At 37.7% G+C, this 23056-nt stretch overlaps 2 protein-coding genes across 3 annotated transcripts; one reads left to right on the top strand and one right to left on the bottom strand.

The window, feature by feature from the left end:
* Positions 1-1810: 1810 nt before the first annotated feature.
* Positions 1811-6695, top strand: LOC137711271 (growth-regulating factor 5-like). Of its 2 annotated transcripts, none has more exons than XM_068450504.1 (5): positions 1811-1957; positions 2066-2264; positions 2427-2781; positions 5819-6243; positions 6338-6695. In XM_068450504.1, exons 2-5 carry the CDS (start codon positions 2072-2074, stop codon positions 6349-6351), a joined length of 987 nt encoding a protein of 328 aa, XP_068306605.1. In that variant the 5' UTR covers positions 1811-1957; positions 2066-2071; the 3' UTR covers positions 6352-6695. The 2 variants fall into 2 exon arrangements, with proteins under 2 accessions (XP_068306605.1, XP_068306604.1); XM_068450503.1 differs by having other exon boundaries at positions 2059-2264; positions 6338-6693.
* A 9801-nt stretch (positions 6696-16496) lies between these two features.
* On the bottom strand, positions 16497-19258 carry LOC137711615 (cadmium-induced protein AS8). Its single transcript, XM_068450870.1, has 3 exons — positions 18923-19258; positions 18386-18667; positions 16497-16792 (listed from the first exon to the last, which is right to left on the bottom strand). Exons 1-3 carry the CDS (start codon positions 19161-19163, stop codon positions 16779-16781), a joined length of 537 nt encoding a protein of 178 aa, XP_068306971.1. The 5' UTR covers positions 19164-19258; the 3' UTR covers positions 16497-16778.
* Positions 19259-23056: the final 3798 nt, after the last annotated feature.

The following is a 23056-nucleotide window of genomic DNA, read 5'->3' as shown; positions in this document are numbered from 1 at the left end:
TCAAGACAACTGGGAGTTTGAGAGTCCGGATCCTCTCCGGATCCGTGAATCGCGTCTATTCATCGTACATCGTAAGGTCATAAATCATTTTAAATATTTTTATTTAAAAATAAACATAAATAGTACTTGACAAAAACTGACTGCATGATTACGATAAACGGACACGATTCACGGATCCTCACCAAAAGGATTCGGAGAGGATCCTGTTGGGGAGTTTGGGACTAAGTTGAACCATGTGTCAAAGTGAATGCACCCTCAACCAAGAGAGATTTTCCAGTGTGATCGGTACACGAAGTGATACACTACGTATCACTATATAAATGGTGGAATATGTGTATTAAAAAATTAATAACTTAAAAAATAAATTTTTTCACTACTTATATAAAAACACGTGATGTATCATCTATATTCCCGTCAAAATAAAAAATTTCTCCTCAACCAACGAGCGGCACCTGAAGATATAGGCGTAGCACAGGGCAATATGGACAAAATCGTACTGCAACAAGCATCCTCGCAGAGATGGCCCCTTGGCCCCTTTCCCCTCTCTCATGTTAGCAGACAATCTATGGTTCGTTTTGATTTTGGACGCTTTCTAAAGTATCAAAACCGGATCAAACAAACCTAAAATCAGTTTAGTCAAGATTTTTAAACTATGTAACTTTTTTTCATGGCCAAAAACCAAACTAAATCGACAAAACAATTTGATTTGGTCGGTTTGGATGGTTTGGTCAGTTTGATACTCACCGAAGAAACAATGTTATTTATAGTAAGGGGTAGTGAAGTGAGCTAAAACCTCTCACCTATAAGTGAAGAGGAGTGTCATTAGACCGTAGTACTAAGTGATCTGATACCCATAATGGCAGAACTAGGAAATTTTCATTGGGTGAGCTAGCTTAAAGATTTAAATAAAGAGGGGCGGGAACTTTTTGTATGTCGTATGCCTTTTTTTTTTTTTTTTTTTTTTTTGAAACATATAAACAAAGAAACTTGATACTGTTCTTGATACTGTATCTTTCACAGTACCAGCTAGCTTAAGAAAATTTTCACAAGGTGAGCCAAGAATTTTCGTTATTGAACAAATATGTGTTAAAATTCAAACAAATCTAAACTTGTACATGTACAAGAAGCATTGAGAAAAAAAGATGTAAGAAAAAGAGATAGTTTGTAAATTGTATTATATATAATTTTATATAATCAAACTGAGAGAATTCGAATCAATGACTAAATATATAACGGATTATATTTGAAAATCAATAAAAATTACATGTAAAAATTTATTTTCCACCAAAAGGTACCTGGGCTATAGCCCAGAGTAGCCCTCAACGTGGCTCCGCTAGTGGATACCCACCTCCACTTTTAATTAAAGTGATATCAAATATGACCTTAATTTTTTTTGGGCATTTTAGCAAAAATACTCGCTGAGATTGACATAACTTCTTGCTTTGTTATATGAGATTTGAAATTGATAGATGTGGTCCTTGAGCTTGTCCACCCTCAATAATTTGTCATTCTGTAAAAAAATCTATATTAGATAAAGATAAAAATACTCTCAATTTAATAAACAATAAGATAACAAGATTTGACAAAAATTAAGGATATTTTTGTCATTTTCTTATTATTTAGCCGAGATTTTTTATGGAAGAATCTAAATGATTGACGGTAAACGAACTATAAATTAGTTCTATCAATTTAAAATCTCAAACCAAAGTGAGGAGGCATACTAATTTCATGGAACATTTAAAGCTTAAAAGGCATTGCAATTTGCACGGTGCTTGAGAATAAGATTTGAGTTACGCAATCCAAAAAGAAATTGGGTAAAAATCAAAAACCATTCTTGGACTGAACTTGAAGTCTCTGCCTCTCTCGAGTACAAAACACAGACCAGATACTCTCATTTCCTCGCTTCCCGACGAATTTGGCAAAACCCTTCTTCTCCACCACCGTCTCCAACTCCAAGGTAACCTCATCCTCTCCCTCTCTCTCTCTCTCTCTCTCTCTCTCTCTCTCTCTCTCTCTGTGTATGAGTATGACTAATTGAGATTTGGATGTTTTTGTTAGCATTTAGTCTGAAATGAGCGGGTCGTCGGTGGGCACTGGAGGTCACGCGCCGCTCTTCACAGTGGCGCAATGGGCTGAGATGGAGCATCAAGCTTTGATATTCAAGTATCTCAAGGCAGGAGTCCCTGTTCCTTCTGAGCTCCTCGCCCCTATTCGCACCAGTTTCAACCTCATTTCCCCCAATTTCTTACCTCACCACCCCACCTGTAATTCTCTCCTCCAAATTTCCACTCTTTTTGTTCTTATATTATCGATTTGATTGTTTATAATTCCGGAATTTAACGGGCAATTGTTGTTGTGATATGCATGTTGTATTGTTATCTTTTGGATTTTTGGTATGGCTAGATGATTTTTTTTCAATATGTTAGGGGGTTATGCTTCCTATTGCGGGAAGAAGATAGACCCAGAGCCGGGGCGGTGCCGGAGGACGGATGGCAAGAAATGGAGGTGCTCCAAAGATGCATATCAGGACTCCAAGTATTGCGAGCGGCACATGAACCGCGGCCGCAATCGTTCAAGAAAGCTTGTGGAATCACAAACTGCCTCTCAATCTTTGTCAACTGTGACGTCAGACAGTGTGATCGGGAGCTCCAGCCACGGTGGGAGCTTCCAGACCATGCCCTTACACTCAATTGGAAATAGTGGAGGCCTATGCTTTGGAGGCAATGGATCTGAGTTGAAGATGGAGGCTACACCCTATGGGGTGTCTAACAGGGGAACCAGGTATATCCGTTAGGTTACTTTTGTATTGGTAGAATTGTAATGTCTCATGAATTTGCGCTGCATTCCGATTATTTCTCTAGGACAAGAAGTCTTTCTCGTGCATAATCTATGAATAGTTGCTTATTTCCCGAACATCACTGACAAGGCCTAAGACGGGAAAGAGGTTATCCAATACATTTGTAGCTGCAGGTGGGGATTTAGATGGAGAGTGTTTATGATAATCACCTTAGAGATATAGAAAGTAGAAATAGAGGACCAGGAAAGCCTTATATTCTTATTTGGGGAGTGATGGGTTGTATATTTGATTGTTAGGGGCTTTACTTGTTAGTTATTAACATCAAATTTATGCTTGAAAATTGTAAGAAGGTTAAGGTCCGTTTGATCACTGTTTGATTTCACTGTTTTCACTTTTTGTGCTTGAGATATGAGGAAGGTATATATATATGGGGAAAATGAGTGATGAAGAAGGATGGAGCGAGTAAGGGGAAGAAAACGAGATGGATGAAAATAAAATCTTGAAAGTGAAAACAACTTAAAAATAGCTTTTGATTTTTGGTTTTTGTTTTGTTTCCTTTTTCATTTACATTTCTTTACATTCTTCCCTACTCTTCCTCAACTTCACCATATACTTTCCTCACACCTTAAGCACAAGAAGTAAAAACTGAAAACTAAGAACCAAATGGTTATTAAATGGGCCCTTACTTTTTAAGGAAAACTAATGAAAAGGGCTTGAAAATTTTGAGTTTTAATCAAAAGGACAAAAAGGTGTTGGAAGTGAATAGTACGAGGAGTGAATTTTTAGAGTAAAAATGTCCTTTTCGTTAAAAGTGAATAGTACCGGAAGTGTTTCGTTAAAATTCCCTACTTTTTACCATGTTTTTAGCCACGTGCATTTGCATTTCTTTTTTATTTGTTACATGTCTCTCCACAAGTTAGCAAGATAGAAGCGTTGAAGAATGATGCATGCATGCAAAGTGAGGAGCAATGATATTTAAAGTGTGTTTGGGTTAGGAATTTTTCTTCCTCTGAATTGCAAAATGAATGGATTTAAATTGGGTGATTTTTAAAGTTGTTTTGGTTAGCCCGTTGCGAAATGGCATGTGGGTGATATTGGGTGGCTATAACAGCAACTGACTTGTTTTGTGATGTTTGTACCATTTACTCCTGCTCTAACACTGATGCATCTCCAAATTGAATTCCACTGGGAAGTCATTATCCATATTATACAGAATGGTTTACCCATTAGTTTCTTTCCTGTTATTTGATGAAAATCTAGAAAGTGGAGAAGCATCCATATTGTCGTTGATACACTGATTATTAGTAATATGTTCAATGGTTGATTATTAAGGAGTTTAGCCTAACTTAGGTCTGTTAGCTTAAATTAAGGTCTAATTGTTCAATTTGCTAATATGAGGTTTATTGTTGAATAGTTAAATTCTGCATGATTAACTCAGTTTGAGGCGAATCTTTAGGACAGATTTATGTCTTGGTGTCTTATAAACACCCATGTACTCTGTTGATAACGAGTGCAATGCAATGTGTTTCTCTTCTATTTTTCAGTTTCTTGTTACACGAACTTTCCTATCCTACATCAATATATCCACCAATACAAAGATGTCTTGAATGTGTCTTGGACTATGTTCGTAGTATGTTAGAATATGTATTACTACTGGATTCATGCGAGGAACTCATGGGTACATTATAAATTTACCTACAGCACTTTTGGCATAAAGCATCTAGTGAGGTAGATTAGTTTACCTACAAGCTGACTTTACATCGGAGGATCATCCAGTAAGTAACCATCATCATACTATAGAGACCACTCCATTGGATGAGGAGAGCTTATCCAAGATAGCCTGTGCCTCTGGAATGCCCAGGACATATTTCCTTTGAGACAAGTAAAATACTTGTTAAACTGAAAACTCTGTACAAAGCCTCATAAAAGAGTATATACACTACGGTTGCAGTAGCCCTAGCATCCTAGGCCATAATTACTTAAGTAACTGTTAAATTCTATCCCTCCAAAGTACTTAAATGATCATCTACGAAACCAAATGACCAAAAAATAAAAGGAAAATAGGGGAACAACTAAGGCCGTAAACTAGCTAGAAGCGGAGCTAAGAGCCAAGTTGGTTATCTAACCTACTCTCTGAAGCTTTGTAGAAGCTCCTGAACCAATTTGTTGAAGGTAGACTGATGTTGGATGCAGTGTCACTTGCAAATAAATGGCACGGTATAGTGATTGGGATTCTTACATGTTTTTGGCAAGCTAAGGTTTTGGGAGTAGCTAGAGAAGATGTTTCTGAAATCCATCTGCTTTCAGGATGTTTCTTCTAGAGATGCTAAGAGTTATCGTCATGTCTTTTTGAATCGTCTTTTAGCTCATATTTTTCCGTGGTATAATCCAGTAGAATTTGGTCACAATACATTCTGGCAATGGCATGTTATGGTCCTTTGCTTTCTCTTCCTTTTTCTGAGATGGACAAATTCGTTGTTTACTCTACCTTTTTCCATTCTTAAATTTTGTTTCTTATGCAAATAAAATTTATTGAATCAAAACAACAAAATCATTTAATTGAATATGTGATTAAAAGTAAGATATTTGCATCATTATGGTGATTGATGCATATGAAAGGTTTGTGATGGTCATCTTAGGGGGATATAAGAGGAAAGGAATTGAAAGAAATTTACAAGATTGAGTTTAGTTGAAACGGGCCAATGGGCTAGTCCAGACCCACAAGTGGGCTGGTCAATGCCCAATGACTCATGGCCATGGACCTTTTGGTGATGGTGCTTTTTGGCAACGACTGCAGGCATCGTGTAATTCAGTTGCTGATGGGTAATTTTATTTAGACCTGAGCTTGATTATTTCTTAAATTGTATCCATGACATTGCTTTAGGTTTTGATGCACCATGATTGGTTATGATTTTTAATCGTCACTTTTTTGTTGGAACTTAAAAATAGTAGTTTTTGATATGCAGTTAGAGACAGATTTCTTAGGAACCAAAAGGGTGTGCTAATTTTATGCAAATGCAGGGGGTGCAATAGATCTGGATCAGAAGAACACAATTTCATGTCAGAAGCTAAGAGGTGTGTTCAGGCGCACAGTACTGTAGACAGTCCGTGGCGTCTAATGGAGCCTCAAGTTCCCTTAAAATCAGAATTGAGAAATAGTTCTCTTTGGCTAAACAACAGCTCTCAGCTACAGACATTACAAACTATGGAGTCATTGAGCGGTGCTGCTGCAATCACCAAACAGGAGTATGTTGGTGGAGAATTTGGCTTACCAGGATCTCAAAAACATGAACAAAATTCTCTTCAGCCTTTATTTGATGAGTGGCCCAAGTCGAGGGGTCTGGGGTTCCATCTGAATGATCATAGATCAAACACAACTGAGCTGTCAATGTCTAATGCAGGGGCCACCCCTAAATATTGCACAAGGAGTGCTGAGTCACCCAGTGGTACGTTATTTTCATCTAGAACATCTTGCAGATACCCTCCTCCATCCCCATGACCAAGGAAAAGATTGATCGTTCGATTTATGTGTTGATGCAGATGCCTATACTTGAACCTGGGAGCTGATATACGTGCGCTTTCTCGTGCATGTCCGTGTAGTGTACTTTGCCGAGTTCCTGTTTCCCTGTAATCTAGACGTCACCATTTCTGGGGTTTCTTAGGTTTGTATTTTCCACTCGACCATTCTGGTTATACGATTCCTGGAGTGTAATAATGTCTGTGCTATCTACTCTTATATGTCAGCATAGCACACTCCGGAGATATTGCTTTTGTTTGCTGTTGCACTTATGACTGCTATGGATTTCTTGTGATGCTTGGACATGCGCTTTGTCACCCACTATGTTATTTGCTATTGTTGTTTCTTAGGGAACTAGCTTCAGAAGCGCCCGGCTCGGCCGGTGAAAAACCGCTTGCCAGCTCCTTTCCATTCTAACATTTTCCTTGGCTGGCTTGTCATTCCATTTTGAGCACTTTCCGTGAGAGGAACCTGACTACGTACTCTCCCTAGTTTGAATCAGTTTCCCGTCTCTCCTCACTGTTATGCATGCCATTGTCAGGCTCCTCTGAAAGTTGAAACACACACCAACTTCATTCCCATCCCATGCTTCGAATTCAAAGCATTGATCGATAAAATCAAAAATCAGAATATCGCTATCGTTTGTTAAAAAAAAAAAAATAGTATGAAAGACTGACCGCAATGAATAGTTGAGTTCTGCCGAATGAACCGCGTGTATTATCAATGTATGGTAATGTTCGATAGACTAATTGTTTAGGCGTAATTTCATAAATCGTATGACGTGGTTGTCGACGATTAGATTATTATTTAAGTGCCGCGTGTATTATCAATGTATGGTAATGTTCGATAGACTAATTGTTTAGGCGTAATTTCATAAATCGTATGACGTGGTTGTCGACGATTAGATTATTATTTAAGTGCCGATAAACGTGTTTATTTTGTATTAGTGACACATCACATGATTTGCAAACTTGGTTTAAAAAGTTAGTCTACCTAGCATTACCCTTAATTTATCATTAATTATGTACATAGGATTAATTATATACTTAATGATATAACTGATTTTTATTTTCAAACGATAGAAATTTCAATTAAATTCGAAGTGAAACATTTACATCACATGCCAGACTGTTGAACAACCACTTCGGTTCAAACTCATTCCAACTATGAAACCCACCTTCCTTAAACACAAGATACCACTAGATGCGCTGCCCTATTGCAAACACGGAGAGCAAAATGAAATTCTACGAACCTCAGCTATTGTTGTAATTGTCTAATATTCAATAGGATACCTTCAATCATTACCTCCGGTTGCAAAGTACCATTAATCTTCCCTATAAGATTTTTTTTGAGTTAGATTCGACCTATTGTTGGGGCCTAAAAATGTCACGCACCAACCCAACCAAGTCTCAAGGCCCAATTGTCTTGCAAAGCCAACATTCAAGCCCAAACACACGCCAAGGTACGGAATTGATGAGGAATGTATTCACAAACATGCCATGCCACGCCATGCTTATGCCTATTCATTACGCCATGCTTCCTTAGCCACAAATCATGCTAAGCCCAAGTCACATAATCGGGGCTTGCCAAGTGGATTGTGATGTGGATGGTTACGGAAGGTTATCAAGCCTATGTTAAATTAGGGTCATGGAAGACTTTGGGTTGCTTAGGAGCTCAAGGATCCAAGCCCATACCTTTTGTATTTCATACAGGCATCATTGAGAGAGAATTAGCCTAGTTTATCCCTTTCCCTAGTAGGCCAACTCCATTAGTTAGGATTAAACTAGATTCTTGCATTAAATGCATGATAAGCTTAGCAAGCCAGGCATTTAATGCTGAATTTCCCTTCCCAGCTTGCACAGACAGCCAACGCGTAAAAGCCGTGAAGCGCGCTACCAGATTTAGTGCCTGCGGAAGGCCATCCCGGGAAAGCCGCGTCTTGGGAAGAAGCAATTTGCAGGTCTCAACAGTGCATCTAGTTTACACCAAAAGGGGAATAATAGGATAGCTAGGGAGAAAAGGAGGGAATACCAAGCCACAAGGGGATATTCCCTTGAAATCTAGAGAAGAACCCTTCACCTACATAAAGAGGGAGAGAAGTCATTAGAGAGGGATTCAGAGGAACACATAGAGAGAAATAGAGAAAACCCAATAAGATAGAACCACCTAGGAAGAAACCCAAAGAGTTCCATTTTAATCCAAAAGCTTACTCCAAGCCTCAAGCATCATCATCCATGGAACCTTACTAATTCCCACTGCCTTCTATCAAACATCTCGACCATTAGAAGCCTTACTATCACCCTAGGAAAGTCCAAATCAAGTAGCCAAGAAAGTCATGCAACCATGCAAACCTTCTCTTGCATGTAAACTGATAATCTTTTAGCTTCCACATTACGCTTCACTTGAGCAAGTCATTATCTTGATCTTTCATGCTATCTTTGAGCTGTTGATGTTCGGGGTATTTCCTAAGACAAGTTATCTCTTTTGAGATATCCCGGGACTTGTTGCGAACCCACACCAAGGGAGACAAGAGAATGTTCCTAAAGCCCAAGTCCATCTCGACCTAAAAGTCCCCCAACACCTGTACATCCAAAAAACCTCTCTCCATAAAAGCTACAAGGGCCGTCCAAACTGCATCCACTTCCGCCATCAAACTAGATGCGCAAGGATAATTTCCAATCCCACCAGCAGCACGGAAAATCCCGGCAAAGTTCCTTGCCACCCACCCAAAACCACATTTTTCCTTCCTCCATGCACCATCACAATTCATCTTAACAATACGGAAAGGAAGGCGCTCCCACGAGGACTCCACAACAGCCATGGGAGTGGTCACAGGCTGCCGGTGCTCATCAACCCTTGCCTCTACCCATTCCTCCATCTTCCCATACTCCCATCGTTGTTGACGCAGCAGCTCCACAGCCTCAATCGGAAGTATTAATTTTTTCTTAAACACCATGGTATTTCTGTAAGAGATCACATAGCCAAGATCCAGATTAAAGTCACAGTAAACACAATCAAGAAAGCATAAAACTGTTGAGATATGAACAACTGCATTCACACTAACCTGATGAACCTCCATTGGAGAAAGCCATTGCCGCAGCTGTACAGATTCTGTATGCTGCAACTCTTCTCCTCTCTGGTGGAACTCTTAATGCTCTAACTAAGAATAGGGCTTAGTTCTTGACTGAGCGCACGTCCCCGAGAGCAGAGATTACAGCACGTATATATACATATACCTCTCCTAATCCAAAGAGGATTCCCTATTACAATCCACTTAGGAAACAACTCATGTTTCCTAGCCTATATCAGTTCTTCTCCATGACAGATTCCTCTATCAACAAGAACTCACATTCATCTTCCTATAAGGCTTTCTTATATTAATCGGACCAAATAGCTAATGCTAGTTCACCAACCACTCATGTTCATATTCTTACATTCTCCCACTTGAACATGAGACATTGAACGAGCACAGCCTTCACCAATTATAAGAAGTGATCACATAGCCTTATTCAAGATTTTATCATCATGACCAATGTCCCATCGCATTTCAAAGCACAGAAGTCAAGAATCTCAGATTACTATCCAAAACAATCATTGATTCAAGACTCACATGTATCCAATTTGCAATTATGACACATGATTAACAATTCCAATCCAGAACATGCTCCCACTTTTCAAAAGATTACTATCTATATCAATCTTTAATGAAAACAGCATTTCAATAACGGAATAAGATTCACAAAACATATAAACTTTTAAAACAAACACATTGTTCTTGCAAAGCATCATATGAATCTAACTAGTCTATCATCAAAACCTCAGCACTCCATAACGGAAGTCTTAAGTTTCGAAACAAAGACTCTTATCAAAATATAAAATAAAAAATAAAAATTTAACAAACTAAAATATCTCAGTATGCTAGCTCAGACTAAAATGTAATCATAGTCCCAAAACTGAATTACTCACCCAGCAGCAACCTTCAATGTTTTTGAAATGGATCAATTATTCCCACTGATCTAAAGTTTCCAACACTCCCATCCGAGATACATGTTTCTGAAATTCTCCAATAGGTAGTGCTTTAGTCAAAGGATCTGCAACCATTAAAACCGTGCTGATGTGCTGAACTTCAATCATGCCCTTCTTCACTTCCTCTCTCACTTTAAGGAATTTTACATCCATTAACCTTGAGGCAGAAGTTCTTCTATTATTTTTCGCAAAGAACACAGCAGAGTTGTTATCACAAAACATCCTTACTGGTTTCTGAACCGAATTCACAATTTTTAAATCAGTCAAAAAATTCTTCAACCACACAGCTTGTTTCATTCCTTCAAAACAGGCTACGAACTCAGCCTCCATAGTGGATGTGGCTATCACAGTTTGCTTAGCACTCTTCCAAGAAACCGCACCACCATTTAACATGAAGATGTAACCACCGGTTGATTTTCTATCATCTATATCACCAGCCAGATCAGAGTCAGTGTATCCTTCAAGTTCTAAGGATTCGCCCTTTCCATAAACCAACATGAAATTCTTGGTTCTCTGTAAATATCTTAGAACCTTTTTGGCAGATATCCAATGTGCTTCACCTGGATTTGATTGAAACCTTCCCAGCATTCCAGTTATAAAAGCAAGGTCAGGCCGTGTACATATGGTTGCATACATGAGACTTCCCACCAGAGAAGCATAAGGTTTACCCTGCATTTTCTCTGTCTCCAAGTCAGTCCTCGGACATTGACTCTTGGAGAACTTATCCCCTTTATGAACGGGAACTTGTCCACAACTACAATTCTCCATATTGAACCTGTGTAATACTCTATCAATGTACCCTCTTTGTGATAAGCCAAGTAATCTTTTCTGTCTATTCCGTACAATCTCAATCCCTAATACATAGTGTGCCTCTCCTAGATCCTTCATATCAAAACTTTCATTGAGCATCTTCTTAGTTTTCTGTAATAACTGTGGACAGGAACTTGCTAGAAGAATATCATCAACGTAAAGTACCAGAAAGATGAACTGAGAACCAGAAATTTTCAGATAAATGCAATCATCCAATTTGTTTTCTTCAAATCCCTGAGAAGAGACAATCTGATCGAACTTTAAATACCATTGCCTAGAGGCCTGTTTTAACCCATAGATGGACTTATTGAGCTGGCAAACCATGTTTTCCTTCCCCCTTTCAACAAATCCAGGTGGTTGTTTCATATAGATGCATTCCTCTAAGTTGCCATTAAGAAAGGCTGTTTTGACATCCATTTGATGCAGCTCTAAGTCAAAATATGCAACCAATGCCATGACAACTCGCATTGAATCTTTAGAAGAAACTGGGGAAAAAGTATCGTTGTAATCAATGCCTTCTCGTTGAGTGAAGCCTTTTGCAACTAATCTTGCTTTGTGTCTCTCAATTTTACCAAGAGCATCTCTTTTGGTCTTGTATACCCACTTACAACCTATAGGCTTGATTTGAGGGCTAGATGCCACAAGTGTCCACACATTATTTTTATACATTGATTCTAGTTCCTCTTTCATAGCATCCTGCCATAGAGTTGACTGTGAACTTTCAATGGCCTGAGAGTATGAAATCGGATCATCCAAATCACCAATGTCAAAATCTGCTTCTTGCAAGTAAACATAATCACTCATAGCAGTTGATTTCCTGACTCTTGTAGACTTTCTGGATTCAATTGACACTGGTTGTTCAGAATTTGAAGCAGATGCAGGTGCAGGGAGTTGATCATCAATTTCCATAGTTTGGTCAGTGAGAGGATCCAAATCTGCAAGTGTTCTTTCTCTTTCATTACTTGACGGCTGACTGAATAAAGGGACCTGAGTGTAATTAAGGGGTTCTTGGATGTCTTGTAACTGATCCACCTCTTCAAAAATGAAAGTTTCCCGTGATAAATCTGTAACATCTTGATCCTCCAAGAATACTGCATTGTGCGTTTCTTGGATCCGAGTGTGATGTTGAGGAATGTAGAATCTGTAGCCTTTTGACTTCTCAGGATATCCTATGAAGTAACAAGATTGAGTCCTTGAATCTAATTTTCTTTCATTTGGATTGTAGAACCTTGCTTCTGATTTGCAACCCCAAACGTGAAAGTATTTAAAATTAGGTGTTCTACCATGCCATAACTCAAAAGGTGTGGAAATAACAGATTTGCTCGGCACTCTGTTCAAAATGTAATTTGCTGTCTTCAATGCTTCCCCCCACAAGAAACCAGGCAATTTTGATCTAGACATCATGCTCCTCACCATACCTATGAGAGTTCTATTCCTTCGTTCCGAGACTCCATTTTGTTGAGGTGTCCCAGGTGTTGTATACTGAGCTACAATGCCGTTTTGCTCTAAATAGATTGCAAATGGTCCCTTCTGTTGTCCTGATTCAGTGTACCTGCCAAAGTATTCTCCTCCCCTATCCGATCTAACAATTTTAATAACTTTACCTAACTGTTTTTCAACCTCAGTTTTGTAAACAATAAAACATTTAAGGGCATCAGATTTTTCATTAATCAGAAAAGTATAACCCAATCTAGAGAAATCATCGATAAAGTTAACAAAATACTTGTTTCCACATATGGTTTTGACTGGAAAAGGACCACAAATGTCAGTGTGTATGATTTCAAGCAACCCTTTGCTTCTTTTGGCATCTAGTTTTCTAAAGTTTGTCATTTTTCCTTTCAAACAATCAACACATTCTGTTACAGTGTCAGAATCTAGTTTGGGAATTAATTCAGCTTTGCAAAGCTGAAGAATCCTTTCTTTAGAGATGTGCCCTAGCCTCTTATGCCAAAGAATATAAGAGTTGTCAGTTCCTAGCATTCTTTTGAAACCAACATTCAAAACCGAGTGATTACTTGACTCTATTGAACATTCTAAACTCCACAGATTGTCAAATAGAAGGGCAGTACCTAAAACAGAATCCATATAGTTCTTTTTAAAGATTTTCAAACACTCATCATCAGCAAAGAAAGCAAAACCGTCTTTGACAATTTTAGAGGCAGAAATTAAGTTTCTTCTCATCTTTGGCACATAGAGCACATCTTTTAATTTTAAAACAAAACCAGAAGTTAACTTTAAATTCACAATCCCTATCGAATGAACTGCAACCCTTGTCCCTTCCCCTACATAAACATTGTATAAAGCATCATCAACTTCCTTTTGTTTTTGAAAACCATTTAAAGAGTTAGTTATATGTACTGAGCATCCAGTGTCAAACCACCAAGAATCAACAGGTACTTCACAAAGGTTTGATTCAATACAGACAAGTACTTGTTCCTTTTCTTTACTCTTTACATAATCTTTGAAAATTTCACAGTTGACTTTTAAATGCCCTTTAGTCTTGCACCAAAAACATTTTAGTTTAGACACATCTTTAGGTCTAGGTTTAAAGTTGATAGATTTTCTAGGGGAGTTATTTACTTTAGCATACATGTTGAATTTGTTAGAATTCTTAGTGAATTTAGAATTCTTACCAGGACCTGAAGAGCTGCCATTAATGAATGCTCTCTTCTCTCGACCAGATTGCACATAATTTGCTTCTTCGATCTCCTTGCCTTTCTCTTGTTTCTGCCGAGTTTCCTCTTGCACACATTGTGCAATCAATTCATCTATGCCCCAGTTCTTGTCCTGAGTGTTGTAAGAGACCTTTAACTGATTATACTTGGTAGGGAGGGCTTGGAGGATCATGAATACAAGCTGCCTTTCACCAATGTTTATTTCCATAGAGTTTAGCTTCTCGGCAGCATCTGACATTTTCATTATATGGTCCCTTATTGAACCAGTACCTTCAATTTTGTATTGAGTCAACACAGACATATACTGGCTTACTTCTGCCTTCTCGGACTCCTTAAACTTCCTTTCAATTGCAGCCAAATATTCCACAGCAAGCTCTGGTTTCTTAATTCCCCCTCTGATAGTGTCAGTCATTCCAGCTTCTATGATGGAAAGTGCTACTTTATTAGCTCTTGACCACCTCTCAAAATCTGACTTCTCAGCTCTGGTGCTTTGATCACTCATAACAGGCTTGGGATTTTCAATTGCTATATCAAACTCATTGAGAGTCAATAGCAAGTTGATATCCCTCCTCCACTTCTTGTAATTACTACCACCAGTAAGGATCGGAATATTTGCTAAGTTTAAGGTCTTCATAGATATTGCAGACATCGATGAACCTGAAATCACCAAATGAACATTCAAAATTCTGATTTCGTTTCACAGTCTATTGCACATCAAAGCTTTATAACCAATATCCATATATACAATCTTAACAACAACCAGTTGATAGGCGCATATAGGATTATTGATTTTAGAATAGATCATAAACTGATCACCATATATTCAGAACCAACCATCACACTGATTTGTTCCATACATCTCAGTTTATGATCTGATTAGAGACAATAAATTTAACCAGATATAATCATCTTACGAATGACTTCTTTCAATACACAGATCATTTAAGATGCAATATTTCAGAGACTAAATCATATGCTAAGAATGACTTCTTTCATGCTCATCAAAATTATTATACAAAACCTCCATACAAGATTCTTAAATATTCATATTTCTGATCCGAGTTTTGAAGATTACATACCTTTTAAAGAGACAACCATCAATACACAGCAGCGGAAACAATTTTGGACATGTATTGAATACTCAGTAACAAGATTTGATTTACTCAGATTGCAAATAAATGGGTCAGAATGAGAGGGACGAGTTAGAGTTCTCTTTTGCAGAAGAACAAAACTCAGAAAACCCCCAACTGAAAGTCGCATCGTTTCGAATACCAACAGTCATATTAAACTAACCTAATTTTATTAAAACGCGCCGTTTTAAAAGGAATTGTTTTGAGATTCAAAACCGGTTTCGAAACCTGATCATGGTGATTTTCATTGACCCGTGCTTGATTGATTTTAAGAACTTAAATCTAAGGCTCTGATACCACATGTAAGAGATCACATAGCCAAGATCCAGATTAAAGTCACAGTAAACACAATCAAGAAAGCATAAAACTGTTGAGATATGAACAACTGCATTCACACTAACCTGATGAACCTCCATTGGAGAAAGCCATTGCCGCAGCTGTACAGATTCTGTATGCTGCAACTCTTCTCCTCTCTGGTGGAACTCTTAATGCTCTAACTAAGAATAGGGCTTAGTTCTTGACTGAGCGCACGTCCCCGAGAGCAGAGATTACAGCACGTATATATACATATACCTCTCCTAATCCAAAGAGGATTCCCTATTACAATCCACTTAGGAAACAACTCATGTTTCCTAGCCTATATCAGTTCTTCTCCATGACAGATTCCTCTATCAACAAGAACTCACATTCATCTTCCTATAAGGCTTTCTTATATTAATCGGACCAAATAGCTAATGCTAGTTCACCAACCACTCATGTTCATATTCTTACAATTTCTACATTTCCAAGGCCTCCAAAGCCCAAACACTAGCCACCTACTAATCTCATCAGAGTCCTTCTCACGTGCTTATTGTTTAACAAGCCAATTCCAACATTCATAAAAATCTCCACCCTGAACCATGCTAGACTCAAGTTGAATGGGGCTACCAAACCAAAAGACCTTCGCATATGGGCAATGAAAAAATAGATGGCACTGCGACTCCTCCATTTGTAACTGAGGAAGCACCTCTGCCTAGCAGTGAATACGGATGTGGACGCCACCAACAGCACCTTCAGGTTCCTTCTCTTTAGACGCCCATGTTATTCTCCACAGTTGAATCCCTCCTCATGTCTTTTCATCCATCTTCTTCGGTTTTTCTTTTTTTACTTTGGTTTCGTATTAATCGTTGAACATGCGCTACGTGCTTCGTCATCCTAATATTTCTTGTTTATTTCCAAATGCTTACGCGACAACTCGTTGATGCTTAAGCTATAGCATAGCGTATTTAATCTGCTATCGCAATTTAGAACACTGTTTCAGACTGCTGATACGTGTAAGAAATGCATCAAGAGAAGACTTTAAGTTATAAACTCCATGATCGGCTTCAAACGTATTGAGTTTCACAAACCCATATACGGAGCTATTATTGGAACGCCAAAATAATCATCTCGGGCTCCTCTCTAAAGAAAGAATAAGGGAAGGAGGAGTGCAAGATGACTATTTCGGAGTGCTAAACTGAGAATGAAGACCGCAAGACCTGTGGCACATTTGAAGTTGGTACAAGAGATAAATTCGTGTTGGAAACTATTGGAGGTACATTACCTGGTTCGGGAATTTGCACGAGTAATAAAACAAGGTCTTCTGCACAACTACTGAAACAAAGGTTTTCTCGTACTATAGAAGCGCTGCTCCTCTAAAGGCTGCAACCAAAGTATCCTTAAATGGAACCTTCCTCCCAGGTTTCTCATTTACATCAAGGATGATAATAAAAAGAGACGATTCAGTGTAAGAATGCTTAAAATCCTTATAGTATATCCACCAGACAATCCAACTCTCCACGCTGTTAATCTTTTGTACCTGAAAGCAAAGGAACGCGGATATATTATTTTGTTTTTCTTCCAAGAGTGAACAAATAAAATAGAAAGCTGACCAAGCAAATCGAAATCAGGTCTAACGAGACATTTACTGGGCCTACACAAGATACCGACCAAATACATCAGTGATTGAATGAGAACTACATCACAAAGGACAGCTAAATGCAAATGCCATCCCTCTGTATTTCAAGACTTTGTGATCAAAGTGCTGGTGGGAAAATAAGGGGTGTAGAAATCGGAAAAAGGGTGGGCAATTATGTCACTCTTAGCAGGCTTGGTATTAATCCATTGCCATGCTTCTGAAAAATCCTTAAAACTTCTCAAGCAATCAGAATAATCTCAGCTGCAGTATTTTGGAGGGAACCTAAAGGAAAGAATGAGGCGAGAACAATTTGTTATCGACAAAGTTTGTGTATCGGGCATATCTCAGTTTTCTTTGTACGAAAAAAAGCTGATAATGTTTCATCTTAGCTGTCTAAATTCTTACAAGTAAGATGGTTGAAAACGTCTCGAGAGACTATCATTTCCATCCTCTCGTGTGACTTATATAATTCTGTTCCACAATGAAATACGGTTGTCGTTTAGAAATCATCAGGAATTAGCCAAACAGAGGACAGATATTAAGTCCATTCACTCCTATAACATGTGGATCAACCAAAACCTAACACACACATTTTCAAATATAAGGGTTTTCTTTGGCAGATTACATTACATATAAAAAGCCAGTCTGCAAGCAGATCAAACATCTATAGCAGGCCATTCTGTTGGTTTGTGAGAAAATGGCATTGCCCGCTTGCCAGCTAACCAGTAAAATGACTAGACATCAAGCAGCCAATCATCAATTACCACTTTTCGGGTTTGATCGTTTGAACTTAAATCGTTGTACTGACTGAGGTACGATGACAGAGAGAATTTGTTCCTTTTAGAATTTGACAAAACCAATCCTTTGGAGAATATATGGTCGCGTATGGTATAGATGATTGATTGGAATGGATAAGATATTATTTTCAAGGTACGTTGAAGGAAGACCAAGTTGGAGGTAGGAGATGGATTGCTTGAGACGAAAACTTATCCATCCCAATCCTCCCCAAAATGGTAGGATCAAGAGAGAAGTTTCATTCATGTCAAATCCCCTTCTAAATTTCTATCCCCTCAAATTGGAAAATCACTTTCCTCTAACTTTATTATGCCTTGAATTAGAGGCGTATCCATTCCAATCCAACCCTTGATACCAAACAACGCCTATAGGTCCCTTGTAGTCCAGTAAACATGGGACTGTCTTCCCTGCTTCAGACTAAGCTCTCCCGTCCAAGATAGAACTAAACACAGTATAAGACTAAACAAACCCATGCGCTAAACTGGTCCTTAAGGTCCTCCAGTGTATTGTGTAGCCGTAATAACATTGTCATGTGCTATGAAGTCAGACTCTTTCTTTCTTAATTTTTTACTTAATGCAGTTCAAATTGGATGGTTTAACAAAAGAACTACCGCAATGGAGGCATTAATAAAACCAATAACAGAGAGTTACACGTTAACCGTTAACTACAATGCAAGAGGTGTGTGTGGGCATATATACCTTTGGGAAAGTGGAAGAAGCGTCCGCGAAATTCTTCGACACCTTGGGAAAGAGACCTAGTACCGACGCTTAGGCGGCTCTTCAAGTCAGATAAATCAACCCCTTTCTCCAAGGCCAAGAGATGCTGGTCCTTAAAGCTAGAGAATCTTCCACCGGCATCCCTTTGCAGGTTTGTGATGCAAGGTGCAATGCTGTTCCAGGCCTCCCCTGCAATGCTTTTGGGGAAAGGAAAGCCACTAGATTGGCCAATCTCCAGTGCACTACTTCTTGCTGCCATAACAGCTGAAAAAATAAATAAAAAGCTATATCAGTACTGAATCCCGCTCTCCGTAGTTTAGATTAAATTAATTAGAATATCGCTCGAAAACATCCACATCACATCACTAATGAAAAAACAAGCAAATACAGAAGTTAAAAGGGAGTAGCATTAATCACTCTCCTCGTAATTTAGATTAGATTAAATTAGAATATCGCTTGAATCATAAAAATTGCACTCAAAAGAAAAACTAGAGATTGAAAATAAAAGGAGATACCAACCACTATACGGAAGGTGAAAGAGCCAATTGGCAGGGAGACCGATTCCGGCACCGAGCAGAGTGAAACCGACGGAGAAGCCAAGACCGCAGCCAGCTCCGACATAACCAATTACCTCAGGCCCGAAACCAGGACCCCATCCAACCCCACAACCAATGCCTACACCCAATCCCCAAAACGCTCCACTCGTTGGATGCACTGGGTTCCATCTTTCGTACCTCCTGAACACTCCTTTTATGATCATTACCACCCAATCTTCTGGGTATTTTTATGAATTTCTGGGTATTTATGGGTCTCTCTGCGAGAGAGACTGAGCTCTGAGACTGAGATAGATATGGAGGCTACTGCAAATATGGACATATTTGTCAATTTTTAAAATAAAAAGTTTTCAATTAATTTTCGATGATTTAACTTTATGCGTAGCTAAGCTCGCTTAATTCTTCATATCATACCAGCTAGAGGTGTTTTTTTTTATTTTTTGTTTTTTTTTGGTCAAAGATCAATTTTTTTTTTTTTTGATCAAACAATATAAATATTAAATTAAACATTAAATTAAAAAGCTCATAGGGTTTGAATCCACGTTACAATGCAAGAGTAATACTCTTCTTTCACTATTATGGCAGAGGACTACTTCCAGAGATCAACTTTAGTTGACTTTTACTTCAACTTTAGTTGACTTTTACTTTTTCCTATATACTAGAGTCAAATAAGAATTTGATAGTATTTTAATAAATTTAAAGTTTAGTTGTAGTTAATTAAGATTTTAAAGAAGGGTTTTAAAAGATTTAGATATCATGTTCTAGTCTGACATTTAATTTACTAAAAGTTATTGTTTGATAAAAAAATTAAAAAAAAAAATCATATTCTAGTCAAATTAAGATTTTTGAAATCTTTCTGCACCTAGAATCCTGATTAGCGTATCTGTGACCTATTTCATATTGGATTTTAACAAAGAGCAATGTTAGGGAGACAAAATTTGCAAACAAAATTTGCAAACTAAATTATGTGTCACCAATAAAATATGAGCACAAATGCACAGACAGCAGCTCTCCAATAAATAAATAAATGTGAGAGGTTTTGGGTTCGATGTTCTGAACTGGTGAGTCTATTTGATTGTGGTCACGGACAGGTCAAAATTCCCGATAACCTCTCCGAGCACGAAAATGTTGGATAACCGTGCTTGCTACTAGTTGTCTTCCTTTTTGCACAAAATCGTTTATCAGAACACCTTCGTAAAAAAGGAAAGAGAAAAAACAATACAAAAACTTTCTTCTTAATTAATGCTGGCTGAAAATAGGAAGGAATGGAGATTCGGTATCTCTAATTAGATTTTTTGTGGTGATTTTGATCAATTAACAACGTATAAGTAAAGAAAGTAAAACAAAAAAATCATCAGTACGATTTTGTTACCTCTTTGTGATAAGATGAAAGCGCTGTCTCTTCTCTTATATAAAGAACCATAATCCTCCTTTTTATCTGCATTCGATCTAACCTAATCTAAAGAACCCTAAACCTCCCCTTTTTTTTAATCGGTTCTAAGTTCTAACCCTAAATAGTGAGAAGAGACGCCATCAAGATTTCAAGACTAATTAAGGTATTATTCATCCTTAAATGTAGCTATTAGTTCAGTTGATACATAGTGTCTTAGTGTTGTAATTTTTTTCCTAAACTTGATTAAGGGATAATAAGAAGGAAGACTAATCGGTTATGAGATTTGTCCTAAACTTGATTAACGGATTACTGTTCATATTGACTTTATATGTGTCGACCTAAACTTGTTTACTGTTCCTACTTTGATCTTATCTTTTAGTTTTTTTTGTTCTTTACTCTATTGTATGAAAATAAATCTTATTTTCTCAGATTAACTCTTTATCCCATCAGGTTTGAAAAATTACACTATCATGGGTCGACGCAAATCAAAGTTACCTTTAGATCTAATACCGAACGAAAGTTCGCGCAAGGTTACTTTTCGAAAGAGAAGAAATGGATTGTTGAAGAAGGCAGGTGATTTGAAAACACTTTGTGATGTGAAGGTGTGTGCTATCGTTTACGAGAAGAAATCCAAGGGAAAACTGAGCACAGCAGCAACTTTTCCTAAGGAATTTAAAGATGTCAAGGAAATAATTGATAAGTACAAATCGAATTCATCGAAAGTAAAGAGAGTTCAAAGTTTGGGTGACTTCTATGCCACGCAAACGGTTCAAGTGAAGAAAGAGATTGGGAAACTGCGTGGTAAGATTTGTGAAGAGAAGTATCCTGCATGGGATGATCGTTTCAATGCATTTTCAGCAGAGCAAATGCTTGACCTTTTGAGAAATTTGGAGAACAAAATTGTAGCTGCTCATGATATGCATAGCACGATGAAGGAATCAAAGCAAATTGTTGTGCAAGAGATTATACCACCAATGGTGAGTGCCTCTAATTGCCATTTGTATTTCTTTAGGTATTTTTCGACGAATTTCTGTTTTTTTTTTTTTTTTCTGTGCTTAGGGCATCATCTGGTGCATGTTTAGGATTCGATTGAATTTAATTTATGTATTTATTAAATTTAATGTATGCATTGTCGTTAATTTTTTTATTTTGTATGAGTTCAAGATATAAGATGGATTAGCCACAAAGGAAATTAATCATCCTACCAATTGCATGTACATTGGAAGGGTTTCATGACTAATCCACCTTCGACCTCCAACTTACACAAATTTTGAAAGTTGACATCTATTTATCCGTGCAATGTCATACATTTAAATCTACTGTTATCAAATCCAAACCCATCTAATCCTTGGCACCAATGCCTAAGAGTTACTAATCAAAGCTAGCGCAGATAAAAAATTAACAATACATATCTACCTTCCTCAATAATGTGCAGGCCATGTTTCAAAGCAACCAAGAGTATTCCCAGATGCTTGGATTATCTGATCAAAAACCCAGTTATTGTTCAATGATGATGAATGATGATTGGACTCAATTTGCAAGCACATCACAGACCAACAGCAACATTCAGTACACTCCTTCAGCTATTGCTTCGAACTCCAACTGCAAAACATCTACGTGGGAGCATGATCAGATCTTTAACAATAATTATATTTCTGCAGCGTATGGAAATATGGACGACAATGCAACTTTCTATAATCCCACGCAGCAGCAACCATGCATGTACGACTCAATATTTTCAAGTGCTGCATCTCAACAGCAGCAACAACAAGCAGTTGTTCCAAGTGTTGAAAACCCTAACCCCATCGACGCGCTTCCTCTGAGTACTGTTTTGTACGAGTACGATCATCCCCTCTCTGTGACAATGCAGCCGAGTTATCTGGAGTGTCCAATTTCAGCAAGTGCTTCTGCTTCATCATCCGGATACGATCAGCAGTTTGGTGCATCTCAATCACAGAACACGTTCTATGATGACGTATTCTATGATAACTTGTGGCATTTCGAATAAAACAACATTTGGAGGGCTCGGGATACTTGATTGATGCATGTTTTAGGGTTGTAAAGTTGATTCATGTTTAAACATTACTTGGAATCGGATTTCCTGAACGTATGGTTTTCTTATTCCTTTGGTGGCCATTGACTCCTTTATTTATGAGTGGTTTCGTGGATACTAAATAAATGCTTTGGTCTTCTAAAAAAATTAGATGGGAGTTTAATGAAAATGGCTTAGCATAATAAAAATTTAGTGAAAAACACTTAATAGAATTTTATTAACATTAAGGAAAAAAAAAAAAAGTGACATTATCGTAAATAAACTGAAGTTTGTAAAGAAAAAACAATATCATTTTTTAAAACAAGTTAAATTTTGATGACACCGTGACTGTTTTTATGTTAAAAAAATTTATTCATTAATCTAAAGAACTTTTGAAAAACTATTATCGGTACCACCAAAATTCAATTTATTTACCATACTGTCATTGCCTATTTTTTATGTTTTCAGACTTCAAATTGTTCATGAAAATGTAAATGTAATTACGCTGCTATTTTCAGAAAAAAAAAGAAGATGAAAAAAAAAAAAAAAAAAAAAAAACTCATCATCAACGTATTAGATGTTATGTGCGGAATCCAACGGCCTTTAAATCACCACGGACCCGCAAGTGCAATATGGCTAACCTTATCCTTTCTGCAAACCAACATGTTGTCATA

Source organism: Pyrus communis, chromosome 12 (assembly GCF_963583255.1).
Source record: "Pyrus communis chromosome 12, drPyrComm1.1, whole genome shotgun sequence".
In the NCBI taxonomy this organism is placed as follows: Eukaryota; Viridiplantae; Streptophyta; class Magnoliopsida; order Rosales; family Rosaceae; genus Pyrus; species Pyrus communis.
This window is presented reverse-complemented; position numbering and strand designations above follow the sequence as displayed.

Bases quoted from the DNA above. Each gene is read 5' to 3' on its own strand.
- LOC137711271 (XM_068450504.1), top strand. From the start codon at position 2,072: ATGAGCGGGTCGTCGGTGGGCACTGGAGGTCACGCGCCGCTCTTCACA. The intron at 2,265-2,426 runs GTAATTCTCTCC...TCAATATGTTAG, and splicing joins CTTACCTCACCACCCCACCT to GGGGTTATGCTTCCTATTGC. The intron at 2,782-5,818 runs GTATATCCGTTA...ATGCAAATGCAG, and splicing joins GTGTCTAACAGGGGAACCAG to GGGGTGCAATAGATCTGGAT.
- LOC137711615 (XM_068450870.1), bottom strand. From the start codon at position 19,163: ATGATCATAAAAGGAGTGTTCAGGAGGTACGAAAGATGGAACCCAGTG. The intron at 18,668-18,922 runs GTTGGTATCTCC...TTATTTTTTCAG, and splicing joins CTTTCACCTTCCGTATAGTG to CTGTTATGGCAGCAAGAAGT.